The following is a 14,723-nucleotide window of genomic DNA, read 5'->3' as shown; positions in this document are numbered from 1 at the left end:
CCCTGGTAGTTAAGCCGAGGTAATCTCGGAGAAGCCGAGGTAATCTCGGAGAAGCCGAGGTCATCTCCGAAGATGTCGGAATCCGAAGATAAGGGACAAGAGTCCTGAAGCAAAAAGGGGACTTAATTAAGATAAGGATAAACCTCTTAGGGAGTTTATCTCTATCTCCTAAAGAGTCCAGAGTAAGTACTAAGAATGGAGTTCATAGAAGTCATACTTCTAGTTGGACTTGGATTGAGTATATTATAAAAGAGAGGCACCCCCGTGGGTCTAAGGTACGTAATTTATACTTTGAGTATTCAGTTTAATACCTGATTATCCTTGAGAAACATACTGACTTGATCGTCGAAGTGCCCCCGGGTGGAAGAACCACCGCCGGAGCTTTTCCTTTCTGTTACAGGTTGTTGGAGCCATCTATTCTGCCGGTGCTTTGCTGCTGATCACTAAACGGGCAGTGTGGTCAGATTTTTACCCACACACAAACCATTCAGTTTTTAAACTTATTGGGTAGAATATTCATATAAAAAATTAAAGAAAAATGCTAAGAACCTCAAATGTTTTATCAATATTTCTACTAAATGTGTCATATGGGTGTGTGACGAGTTCTATGTGGATCCTATACCCATGTGAGGTATTTAGTAAAAATATTTATAAAACATTTAGACCCCTAGCATTATTCAAAATCAAATTAATTGGATATCCGTACCTATATATTTGAATTATATTTGTTTTAAAATAATAGACGACAAATATAACTTCAAAAATAACTATTTATTTTTGTAATACAAATTTAATTTAAACATATAATTACTAATATTTAATTATTTTAATTTTTTGTATAAATATTTTACTTAATAAATTTTAAAAAATAAAAAATTTAAATTATAAAAACTAAACTTGACACACCAGCCAGTCAAATTCTCTTTCGATGAGATGTGGCCTTTTCAAAACTGGCTTTCCACTACTCTTCGAAAATTTCTGATGAAATGCTTACAAGATTCTAGTCTCAAGTCCCGTTAGTATCAATTTTTTAAGGATAAATTATAAATTTACTTGCTAAAATTTGTTTAAAAGGTAAATTATTTCTTATAATTTTTGAAATTATATCATACTTTTTAAAGTTTATAATTTCATAACAAATTATTTATTTTATCAATAAATTTAGGGGTGAGCAACGGATATATCAATCTATCCAAACCAACCGAATCGAACCGATCTGTCACATTTTGGACGGATGCGTGATGACGAGAGGACGGTTGCGGATTGATATTTTCCAATCCGCCTAGTTTTGGACGGATGGCGGATTTGAGGTTTTTTTGGCCGCAACCGAACAGTCAAACCACGAGCACTCCTAATAATTTATAAGATTTTGTGTTTTCAATTTGCTTAGATATTTTGTTTGTGTTTTCAATTGAAAAAAAATTTAAATATTCTGTTGAATATGTTCTGTTGAAAAAGAGTTTTTAACTTGAATATATTTTTTAAATTTTAAAAAAATAAATGTATTATTTATCTATATTTTTTAGTTTTTAAATCTAACTCTAAAAATAATAAATAAAAAAGATGATATATGCTAGTTGGTTTTTATTTTCAAAAACAGATATAGATGTAACAATACAGAGGTATATAATCTCTACTACTGCTCTATTTATGGTTTTGATGGTTTGAATTATTTTTATATTTTAAGAACTATGTGGATGAGATATGCTGTGATTGTAATATGTGGATGATTCATGCTATGATTATAATATTCTAAAGTTTCAAGTTTTCTTTCTTTGGATGTAGCATACAGTGATTGTAATATTTTTTTAAGTCATTAATTACAATAAATTTTTTTTTTGAGGAAGTAAATAAGTTGAATTATATTAAAAATTTATAAAATTTTAAACCACCAAACCGATTTGCATCCATCCGCCAATCCGCACAATCCACATCCGCCAGATTGGCGGACGGATGCAGATTGATTTTTTTTCAATTCACCAATTTGGCGGACAAATGGCGAATTGAAAGTTCCGTGGCCACAATCGACCTTGCGCCTACCCCTAAATAAATTATTAAGTCAATTAACAGATTTTAATGATGTCAGAAATATATTTTAATTAATAATTCAGATAATTTTATTATTGTATAAGAAAGCAATTGAAATTTTATTTTTTTTAGTTAATTCTATTAAATAAAAAATTCTTATAAGAAATATTTATTATTTTTTAAATCACAAAAATAATTTGTAATTTAAATAAATTACAAATAAAATATTTTTAATTTACCTTTTCTTAATGACAATATTTACTCCTTTAGAGCATCTACACTGGACTCACTAACACAAAGTTATGTTTGGTTTTGGCTTTTTGACTAAAAAAACACAAAAAAATAAAATTGACTACATAAGTTAACAAGACAAAATGTCACATCCAAACCATAATCATTATATTTTTTTTCATACAAAAGTCATAAAAGCCAATCCGCATCCATTACTGTAATTCACATCCATCTGTCAATCCGCTCAATTCACATCCGCCGGATTGGCGGACGGATACGGATTGATTTTTTTCAATTCGCCAATCTGGCGGACAAATGGCGGATTGAAAGTTTCGTGGCCGCAATCGACCCACGCCCACCCCTAAATAAATTATTAAGTCAATTAACAGATTTTACTGATGTCAGAAATATATTTTAATTAATAATTCAGATAATTTTATTATTGTATACGAAAGCAATTGAAATTTTATTTTTTTAGTTAATTCTATTAAATAAAAAATTCTTATAAGAGATATTTATTATTTTTCAAATCACAAAAATAATTTACAATTTAAATAAATTTCAAATAAAATATTTTTAATTTACCTTTTCCTAATGACAATATTTACTCCTTTAGAGCATCCACACTGGACTCACTAACACAAAGCTATGTTTTGTTTTGGCTTTTTGACTAAAAAAACACAAAAGGCAAAATTCACTACATAAGTTAACAAGATAAAATGTCACATTCAAACCATAATCATTATATTTTTTCTCATACAAAAGTCATAAAAGCCAAAAACAAAAATCAAACGAGACTAAAATAGCCAAAAAAATAAGGCTATTTTAACTCTTTCTAAACGAAGACGTGTCAGATGTTTGTTAGCTTTGTAGATAATTGACATAATGTTACTGCAGTTGGAACTCTTAAGAGAAGAATTAAGAGTTTATTTGGAATAATCTAAATAAATATATTTTTTAATTTTTTATAAAAAATATGTATAAAAAAAAAAAAAAAAGACGTAATATGACTCAAATAAATATATTCATTTAAATAAATACATTTATTTGATTTGAGATGATCTACATAAATGCACTTTTTAACTTTTTATGAAATATGAGTTGGATATAAGTTGAGTTTGAAGTGATGTAGTATTGAAGTGATGTAATTTAAATAAGATGATACGACTTAAATAGGATAGTAACTTTTTAATTTTTTGACTTTTTTAAAGGGATGACAAACAAGGCGTAGCTTATATCAAATAATGCCCAGATTAGTAACATTGCCAATGGTAGCAAGCCACTTGAGGGAGAGCACACTAGTGGGGTGAGATCTAGTGCACTTTTTATATTATTTATTATTTATATATATATTTATATATTTTTAATACACATTTTAATATATTTATTGTACCACCATTCACTCTTTAAATTAAAAAATTCTTAATACATTTTTAAACGGTAGTACTACACACACCAATTAATATACACGCTAGTATATCAACTAGTGCTATAATATTAATATTGATTACATTTATTATACAAGTTATAAAAATACATTAATTTTAATTTTAACACTTTATTATATAACATACAAAATTAATATCTCCACTAAAATGATCTTTGTACGCCCAACACGCACACATAAATCTAGGGCCCAATTAGACGCCAAAATCTTGGCCTGCCATCTTTTTAAATTTATTTTTTCTCTCCTTCACGCTCTCGGCTATTCTCCTTCCTCTTTTATACCTTATTTATTTTATTTTATTAATAATTTATTTAAAATACAAATTACTCTTTATAATTTAAAAAATTATAAATATTCTCTTGTTATAATTTTTTAATTAATAGAATTAATAAAAAATAAAATTCATAACTATTGTTCTATATAATAATAAAATTATTTAAATTATTAATTAAAATATATTTATAATAATATTAAAAACTGTTAATTGATTTAATAATTTATTAATATAAAAAAAATCATTTGTTATATGATTAAAAACTTAAAAAATTGAGATGTAGTTTTTAAAATTATAAAAGACAATTCATATTTTACGTAAATCTCAGAAAATATATTTGTGATTTACTGTTATATTTTTGTTACACAGGACACATAATTCCTTTTTAAGTTTAGATTAGACATCTATAAATCCTAGTTAGATTAGACACGAATTAATGAAATGCACTACTTTTCATCAGACAAAGAGCAAGAGCCTGACATGATCAAGAATTAAATCAAAGAATTACACTCTGTTTGTACGAGTAATTTGGTAAAAAATGAAAAGAAAGATAACTATATATATATATTTTTTGAGTGTGTAGTTTGTAAGTTGAGTGAAATATGATGAGAAACGATAAAAAATAATGAGAAAAAATTTATCTTGCTAAATTTATTTTATTTCTCACTAAAGACAATGATATTTGGTAGGAAACGACTTGATTAGTTATAACATATTGCCCCTTAAAATATAAATAATAATAAAAAAAATCTCACTTATATTAATTTCTTACCTTTTTATTTTTTTATTCATTTAAACATGATAAATAAAAACAATACTTTCTAGTTTCTTTTAGCTCACCCTACAATCTCAAGTCTTACCGAGTCAACTACGCGGTGGTGTATCTATCGTCTATGTTGCCTCTCCTCACCATTGGACAACCGTGTGGACCCAATTCAAAACCGCAATTGCCGCTTCTTTTTTCTACTCATTGTAATTCAATGGCACCTTCCATTTAAAATAATTTTTAAATTTTCAAATTTGTATTCATGTTATCCAATTTATAGACAATTGTACAAATTATCACCGTTGAACTTTAATTTAATGGGTAAAAAAAAAAACGTAGTTTTATAATGTACTCATACAATCACACATCTATTAACACTATAGTATATAAGAGTTTTAGAAATCAAATTTTTTGATCTCTAAAAGTGAAAATTTTATTACAAAAGACATTTAGAAACTAATTTATATAATTATGAGAATAGTTGCTAAAAGATCACCTCGAAAGTCAAAACTAGACATTTAGCGACAAAATTTTGAAAATGTCACTAATAAATATATTTTTAGGGTGGACCAAAAAATATATATATATATATACTTTTAGAACAAAATAATTTGATCTCAAAATGATTTATTTTTTTAAGACAATTTGGTCCCAAAAAGATAATAATTCATCATTAATGTCCAATTTTCATTGCTAAAAATATAATGACAACACTTTTTGTAATAAAAATATTTAATCCTCAAAAAATAATTTTATCCTTAAATTTTAATTTTTTAAATCTTAATTTTTTGTAATATAAATTAGTCGCAGAGTGTAGTTTGTACAAGATAACAAAAAAATAAGTGCTTTGTGATATGATTTAAGTTGTTTAAATTCTAAAAAATATTTTTTTATTTAGCGTTCTTGATAATCGTTTTGAATTGGCTTATTGATTTGTATAATCATTTTTAATTGGATCACATATAGTTTAGGAGATAAAAGAAAAATTAACGGTATAAGAGTGTAATTATATTATCCTTTAGGGTTCCTTTGTTTTGGGTGATAGAGAAGGGGATTAGATTAGGATAGATGTGTAACCCATTATAATGATGTTTGTTTACAAAATAGGGAAAGGGATTCATAGTCCCTTAGGATTATTATTATTATTTTGTTACAGAAAAATTCTCACATCTTCTCGCAAGTCCAAGGCAGCACTCATGACGAGATTACCAAGGTATCCTATTGTCTGTTTCAGATGAGAGATTATAACTTGAAAACTTATACCAACCCCTCAATACAAGCCTCATTTAAGTCAAGACTCGAGCAACGGGCCTTAAAATTATGATAAGCCTTGGAGGAGAGGATTACTAGAGGCCTCCAAGCGTTGGGTTTCAAAGCGTTGGGTTTCAAAACTAGTTAGATGATTAGTTTAGAAAAAGACTGTTTTTGCCCATGTTGTGTGTTGTGTATTTGTGTGTGTGTGTGTGTTTTTTTTTTTGTATTATGTTATTATATATGTGTGTATATATATATATATATATTAAAATAATATAGTATAAAAAAATATTTATAAAATATATTTTTGTAATAATAAATTATATCAAAAACATTAAAGGGTATTTATGGTATTTTATATAGTTAATCCCTTCACTAAAATATATCACAAATAAATACAATTTTTTTAGTGCTCTCACGAATAATTCCTCACACTAATAGTCCTTTTACTAATAGTTCATACACTAATAATCACATCTAACCTAACTCCTAAAATAAAAGAGCCCTTCCAGTTTTACTCTACACTATCTATATTAGTTTTGATTCATTTGACCTTATTATAATAAAGATTAGTATAATTATATTAAAATTATATAATTTATTATATTTTCTCTGAATTTTATAAGTGAATATTATAATTTATCCTAAATAGAAATTGTTATAAATAAAAAAAATTAAAAATTACAATAAGCTTGAACCGCCGCACAAGAAAGTCTGAAAGTGAAAAACCGTGTGGAGTGGACCCATGTGTACACAATATCCTAGTAATTGCATGTTTTTTCTCAAAAGAAGAAGGAGAAAGAAGAAAAGTCTAAAAATATTATTTATCGAAAGTTTTATATGGTTAAATTGTGTTCCGTTTGATTCCACTAAGTTTTGTTTGATTGACAAGTCCATGTGAGTGGAAATTGCTTACTGACAAATCATTTTTTGAATGTTGATAGTTGTATGGTGGATGAGTATGTTCTTACATAATTTATGGAGATGTTTTGTATTATTTTGGGTATGTGTAATCCCAGGATTTGTGGGGGTGGGAGTGGTGAAAATTTGTTTATAAAGTTTTCCAGGTAGGAATTTCATTCCGAGTCCATTTTTCTGTGTTGTAGTCCAACAGTGCTGTAGTTGACGTCAACCCCATTCACTTCATCTTTAACGTAGGTTTCGGAATCACACCAACATTGCATGAACCCAATAATGAACAACTTACGTGAACCCAACAATGAACAACTATAACGTGAACCCACTCACTCCATCTATAACGTGGGTTTCAGAATCACACCACTTATTCCATCTATAATGTGAACCCAACAATGAACAACTTACGTTTTCCAAACACCGATTAAGACTTTGCAACCGACGACAATGAAGCTCAAATCTGATCGGTGGGGTTCACAGTGCAAAACCCACTGTTCTAGGAAGGCATTAGGGTTCTTCACGATCACGAACTCAACAAAATTGAACAACACAGAAATTCTGATTTACACCAATACTATGTGAAATATTCCCTCAATCTATAATGTGGGTTTCGGAATCACGAATATTTGAAAGTCAAATTAGAAAAGGGGATAATCGTAACAAATGGTAGGGTTCACGTCAACATACACCACCGATTCATCTTTCCAAAATGGGGATGATTGCCAATGTGTGGAAACATTCCATCGGGTTGGGTTTCTTAGATGAAAGGGGTTCGTTTTCCGGGTTGATGGGTTTCTCACACCACAAGAATCACCCCAACCCCAACACACCCACACCACATTGATCTAAAAATTATTTCGAATACAATCCCACAAATCATGTTTGTGGGATTCAGTCACAGGTATTTGAATTTCAAAACCCACGGCAACAGCAATCGAAAAAAAAGGGTCGAGTACTGAGAAATTTGAAAACTAGTTTAGTGTGCCTTATTGTGCGTGTTCACATTATGCATGAAACAACACTTAAAACGTAACCGACGTCCCATTCTGCGCGTGTTACAAACCTACTAATAAATTAAAAAAGGTATTAGTGCGTTTTATCGATCAACGTGACACATAAACACCCATTCACCTTTCCCCATACAAACCCACACCAATTGTCAACCAATAATACTAGCAGTGGCAAAATAATCAACAAACAAATTAAAGGACACTACAAGAATTTACACAAATGCCGACCATTTTTGCCGACTAAAAAAATTTTGGTCACAAAAAAATGACATTTAGCGACCAAATATTAATTAGTCGCGAATTATCATTATTTTTAGCGACCAAATATTATTGGTCGCAGAAAGTTATATTTTGGCGACCAAAAAATGAGTTGGTCGCAGAAAGTGGTATGCTTTTGCCAACCAACTACAAATTTGGTCGCGAAAGGTCATATATTTTTTGGCGATCAAAAATTTGGTCGCCAAAAACTTATTTTCAGCAATCAAAAAAAATTAGTTGCCAAATTAGTACTATTAGCAACTAATATTTTAGTCGCCGTTGATTGAGATTTGGCCACTAAAAAATTTTGTTGGCGAAGGTACATTTTCTGTGACTAATATTGTTTTTTGGTCGTCAAAAATTTGAGAGGGAAATTTGATTTTTAATAGGGCGGGAATTGAAATTTTTTTGCGACAAATAAATTTGGTCACCAATTTTAAAACGGCGTCGTTTTGTACCATGAAAGCAGAAAAAAAAAAAAATCAAATCGGTGCCCTTTCTCTTTGTTTCTTGGTCCGCCCTCTCCCTCTCTGTGTTTTTTTTTTATTTTTTTATTTCTCAGAAATAGTTGGCCCAAAATCCCCAAAATTTCCAAAATTCCTCAAACCCTTTGGCGCCTAGAATTTCTTTTTCCCTCGTCACCAAGTCCGGACCACCCAGTCACCAAGAAAATATTTAGGACCTTATGGATTACAAGTCCACAAAATGAGATTTACTGGTCAATTCTCCTTATTTGTTTGGGTTTTTTTTTTTTTTTTCGTTGGTATTATGTCATTATATATATATATATATATATATGAAAATAATATAGTACAAAAAATATTTATAAAATATATATTTTTAATATTAAAATATAGCAAAAACTTTAAAGGCTATTTATGGTATTTTATATAGTTAATCCCCTTTCTAAAGGCGGTGTTTGGGAAGCGTGGGCAGAGGCTATTTTAGCCTCAACAATAAAAAAAGCCTTTTAGCCCCTTTAGACCATTGATTTTTTTTAAAATAAATTAAAAAAAAGAGAGACCGGCTATGGGCTGTCACAGTGACAGTGTAGAAATGTCACTGTGACAGGTTGGCTAATTATAATTTTACCCCTTTAAATTAATTTTGAAAAATATGAAATTAGGGATAAATTTGTCATTTTAATTTTAAACATTATTTCAACACATTTTTTAATACACCAACTCAAATAAAAATCCATCCCATTTTCCCAAACACAAAAATTAAAATAGCTTACTAAAAATAGCCAAAAAACATCTAAAATAGTCACTTCCCAAACACCCACAAAATATATTACAAACAAACATAATTTTTTTTACTCCTTTCACTAATAATCCCTTACACTAATAGTCTCCTCACTAACAGTCTTCACACTAATAATTACATCCAACCTAACTGCAAAAACAAAAGAGCCTTAACAGTTTTACTCTACACTATCTATATTAGTTTTGATCTATTTGACCTTATTATAATAAAAGTTAATGTAATTATATTAAAATTATATAATTTATTATATTTTCTCTGAATTTTATAAGTGAATATTATAATTTATCCTAAATAGAAAATGTTATAAATAAAGAAAAAATTAAAAATTACAATAAGCTTGAACCGCCCCCACAAGAAAATCTGAAAGTGAAAAACCGTGTGGACCCATGTGTCGACAATAGCCTAGCAATTGCATATTTTTCTCAAATAATAATAATAAGAAGAAAAGTCTAAATTATACCAATTTTCCTTGATATTTTTTAAAAATACAGTATACTTTACAGTTTTAATATAATTATGTTGAGTTATTATGAAATTTTCATAATTTGTTAGTTATATATATATATATATATGAAAAAATGATACTATCATCTTTTTAAAATGAAGCTGTAAATTTTATGTTATTTATTTTTATATTTTCACACTGTCTACATTAAGTTCGATTTATTTAATCTTATTAAAAGAAATATAAATATAATTACGTCAAAATTATGACATTATTGTATTTTTTCAAATTTAAAGAAAAACACTGTAATTTGCCTTAATAAAAATCTAACGATGGGCTGCACATTATTGTATAAACAAATAAAAAATGGTAAATTATAAATATACCAATAAGATTTGTTTAAAGTACAAATTTTTTCTTGTGGTTCTGAAAATTAAAAATATCTCATTTGTTAGAATTTATTATTTAACAGAAAAAATAAAACTTTTCACTATTCTTCTATATAACAATAAAATTACCTAAATTATTAATTGTAATATATGTATGACATCATTCAAAATTGTTAATTGAGATTGGGTAACAGTCACTGGAGAAGAAAAGGAGGATGCTAGGGAGGGAACAGTGACGAGAGGGTAGTAGTCGTCGGTGATAGTGGTTATAGAGTTAAAGATTAGGCCCATATTTATTTGACGGATTAGATTGGATGTGATTGTTAGTAAATGGATGGTTAGTGAGGAGATTGTTAGTGTGAGAATTGTTAATGAGGAGATCAAGTAAAAGCGTGTCTGTTTTGATGATGGCTATTAGTGAAAGAATTATTAAATTACTTTTATATAAAATAAAAAATATATATTTTTATGCAAAAAAAAAAAAAATCTAAAACAAATATTAAAAAAAAATTCAGAAATAACAGGCCGCACCCATAAAAAAAAACGAAGCCACTGTTTTGGCCAACCAGCGGAACGTTCGTTACACTCTAATCCCGAATTATTTGTTCAATCCCACTTCTTCTACAGTTATACTAATCCGATCACTGAAGGATATTATGAATATCACTGGAGTGTTAGTCCAGGAGCTCCAAGACTGAGCCATGATCATGGACTCAACGGCCATCTTAATCTAGTCCACTTCTTCACACGGCGAAACCAACGTGACCTAGAGGTTAGGGTGGTTTGAAAGTTGGGAAGGTGAGGGTATTTTGGGTTTTTTTTCTTATGAAAAGGTGTCGGTGTGAATTGAGAAAATATGAAACGATTAAACAAAGTTTGTGTGGTGTGAAAATAGAAACTTCCCAGCAACACTCACCTGCAATTCAATGGCACCAACTACTACTAGTGCAAAACAAATATGCAGATAATAGTTTGAGTCTTGAGTTGTTTCTCAGCTAAACCCAACCCACCTTAGGTTCCATTAATCTTTCTTCTTCTTCAACTTCTTGTTGATCATCAAGAAATTAGAACATGGTAGAAACAATTCTTTTCAACTTAGCAAGTAAAATTCTGGGCATGATAGGCTCCGGTTCAATCGGGGAAGTTGGCAAGGCATGGGGTGTTGAGCAGGAGCTGAACGCACTAAAAGACACCTTGTCCACTATCAATGCTGTGCTCTTAGATGCTGAGAGATTGTACGGTCATGGCGGTTTTCCTAATTACTCAATTGCGATGGGGGTATGGTTTGACAGACTCCAAGCTGCTATCTATGATGCAGATAACCTCGTCGATGAATTTCACTACGAAGTTTTACGACGTCGAGTGACGAGGACGTTTCTGGTAAGCAATTTCTTTTCATCCTCATGCACAATTGATTTCCGATTTAAATTTAAAATGAGTAGTAGAATCGCAAATATAAGAAAGAGATTAGACATGATCGCGGATAATAGGACTAAGTTTCATCCCATTGCCACAACATCACAACATAACGCGGCCAGCTCATCAATCTCCTCTGAAGTCAATGAGTCGGAATTTGTTGGAAGGTTCGATGATAGAGTAAAATTGTTACACCTTATAATGGCCCCACGTGTTAACAATGATGAGAACATGTTTGTCCTGCCCATTGTTGGCATTGCAGGTATTGGTAAGACAGCTCTCGTTAGATTGCTGTACAATCATGAAATGGTCGCCAAGCATTTTCAGTTGAGGATTTGGGTGAAGGTAGAACAATATCTTAATGTTAAAGATGTGATGCAAAAAATTTTTCAGCGCATAACAGATTCCCCCCATTGTGCTGGCCTCCATTCATATCAGTTAAAGAATCTCCTTCAAGAAAAATTACATAATACGAAATTTTTACTCGTCTTGGACAATTTATGTGATTGTGATCATCGAGAATGGCATAAGTTGTATGACTTATTGAGATGTGGTTGTATCATGGGAAGTAAGATCATAGTGACTACACGTTACATACGGGTTGCTACAATTGTGGGCACGGTTCCCACACATAATTTAGACAGTCTTTCAGATAAGGATTGCCTTGAAGTGCTTTGGAAGTGGGCAGGTTGTCGTGAAAAATTGGGGGAAAAACATGTGAATGCGAAGCTCTCAAAAATCGCAAAGGAAATTGTGAAAAAGTGCCACGGATATCCTCGTGCAGCAAAGACTTTAGGCAACAATTTGTTTATGGAGACTGATGAAAGTAAATGGTTAGAATTAAAAGAGAAACAACTATGGGAATTGCCACAAAAGAAACGTGACATTTTGGCCGTGTTAAGATCGAGCTACGACACACAATCAACTGAGTTGAAACGCTGCTTCATATATTGTTCAATTTTTCCAAAAAGCTATGAAATTGAAATTGATAAATTGATCCAGTTGTGGATGGCACAGGGGCTCATTCAATCATCTGGCCTAACTGGCGAGTTGGAAGATACTGGCACTGATTATTTGAATCAGTTATGTTCCATATTTTTCTTAGAAAAGACTGAAGAACAACATGGCAATCTATCAAACACGTGTAGAATGCCTGAGATCATTCATGATCTTGCAGTATATATGGCAAATGAAGAATGCTTAATTACAACAAATTATCGTTTTGGGCCGATTTCTGATAAGGTTAAGCATGTATCATTTCATGATTTTGATTGTTCAGGGGAAGAAGTCACAAAGGCATTGTTCGAACGAAAGAATCTGAGGACTGTTTTCTTTCCATTTCAAGGACGCGGAGCTAGTGACACAGGCTTTGTTAACAGATGCATCTCAAAGTTCAAGTATCTGTATGTGCTTGATTTGAGTTACTCATGTTTTCAGGTATTGCCACATTCCATTGGTAATTTGAAGCATTTGAGATTTTTTGACATCAGTGGGAATGCAAATATCGAGACACTGCCTAATGCCATTTGCAAACTGTTCAATTTGCAAACTTTGAGAATCTGGTATTGTGTGAAAATTCGAAAGTTACCCAAAAACATAGGGAACTTAATCTGTCTTAGGCATTTGTACTTAACCACACAACAAAGTTGTTTGCCAGAGAGACAAATCCAACGCTTGACCTCTCTCCAATCCTTTCGGATTACAGGATGTGGAAACCTTAAATCTTTGCCTAAAGGAATGCGACTCCTCGTCAAACTCAAAACAGTGACTATTGCAGCTTGTCCCAAATTGACCTCTCTGCCAAGTACCATGAAGAACCTACCCAAGTTGAGGAATCTTGAGATTAGTAATTGTCCAAATCTTGACTTGGCAGGGTGGGAGGACGTTATGGGCCTTAGGAGGCTTCAATAAATTCAAGGGTACAAGATTTTATGAGTTTGTGGCTCTCCCAAGTGAGTCAATTTCGTTGCACTCGAAAGTATTGCTTGTATTTTTATTCTTTCTAGCATTAACTGCTGCTTCTGATGGGCTTCTTAACATTGTCTTAGTGCATGTAATGGAAATTTCATATCAGTAAGAGAACCACGAAGCGTGAAGTGACGGGTGTTCGATGGAAAACCAACAGATGAATGGCTGGTCTCTAAAAGGGAGGAGGAAGGAGCTGTCATCTGCGTCAGAAGCCCTTGAACCTAGCTGCATTTAGGATTCTGCTATTAATGTTGTTTTGTTGGGTATGAACTTAACTGCATTTAGGATTCTGCTATTAATGTTGTTTTGTTGGGTATGTTGTATATGTAATGTTCTTGTGGAATTCTTTTCTAAACATTGTGTTTCTCATTATTGTTGTTATATAGCTATGGCTTTTTAGTAAATGTTCCTAATGGCTTTGAGTTGTCCATCTCTGCCTCCTTAGCGTAACTGACATTACACTAATTATCCTGTTGTAACTAATATTACACCTGGCATTAAAAGGTAGTTAACAGCAAATTCTGCCACGTCACACCCACCAAATTTTACTGCATTTCTGTCGCTTAGGCTCACCTGGTGAGGGACAAAGAGAAGTATAGTCAGTCAAATGTAGTTAATTCCTTGACTCTTCCAAGGCGAGCTTTTTCGTTATTTACCGTCTTGCTGTTACTTTTACAGAGTGCAGCCACTTCCGAATCCAGATTCAATGATTGTGGAGTGCACGAAGCCAAGTCCATTATTGTTTAATGAAAAAAAAGATGGGATGGGAACTTATTAGAGTGTGGCCAAGCCCTCTCGAATGACTTCTACTATAGAAGCTTTCAACGTACACCTGGGGACAAATCTTTCACTCACTGAGAAGTGAAACCCTGTGACTAGATCGTTCTGAAGACAGATGTGACGGGAAGAAGTGGCATTTGGAAGCCGAAAAACCACAATGAACAGGTCTTCTATGTGCACAGAATCTTATCACAGAATCAGATACTACTCTCTTATATGGAGTAGGATCCACACATAAGGGTCAAAATCACACATTGTTCCTCTATTCTTTAGATA

The 14,723-nt window shown here is 31.3% G+C and overlaps 1 protein-coding gene across 1 annotated transcript; it reads left to right on the top strand.

Annotated features, from left to right (window-relative positions):
• The first annotated feature begins 10,917 nt into the window (after positions 1–10,917).
• On the top strand, positions 10,918–14,071 carry LOC114264981 (disease resistance protein RGA2). The gene is made up of 2 exons (XM_028205720.2): positions 10,918–13,651; positions 13,748–14,071. Exon 1 carries the CDS (start codon positions 11,355–11,357, stop codon positions 13,608–13,610), a length of 2,256 nt encoding a protein of 751 aa, XP_028061521.2. The 5' UTR covers positions 10,918–11,354; the 3' UTR covers positions 13,611–13,651; positions 13,748–14,071.
• Positions 14,072–14,723: the final 652 nt, after the last annotated feature.

The sequence above is a fragment of the Camellia sinensis genome, chromosome 10, assembly GCF_055761805.1.
Source record: "Camellia sinensis isolate YWXY chromosome 10, ASM5576180v1, whole genome shotgun sequence".
In the NCBI taxonomy this organism is placed as follows: domain Eukaryota; kingdom Viridiplantae; phylum Streptophyta; class Magnoliopsida; order Ericales; family Theaceae; genus Camellia; species Camellia sinensis.
This window is presented reverse-complemented; position numbering and strand designations above follow the sequence as displayed.

What these genes read in the sequence shown, in the direction of transcription:
- LOC114264981 (XM_028205720.2), top strand. Translation starts at nt 11,355, where the DNA reads ATGGTAGAAACAATTCTTTTCAACTTAGCAAGTAAAATTCTGGGCATG.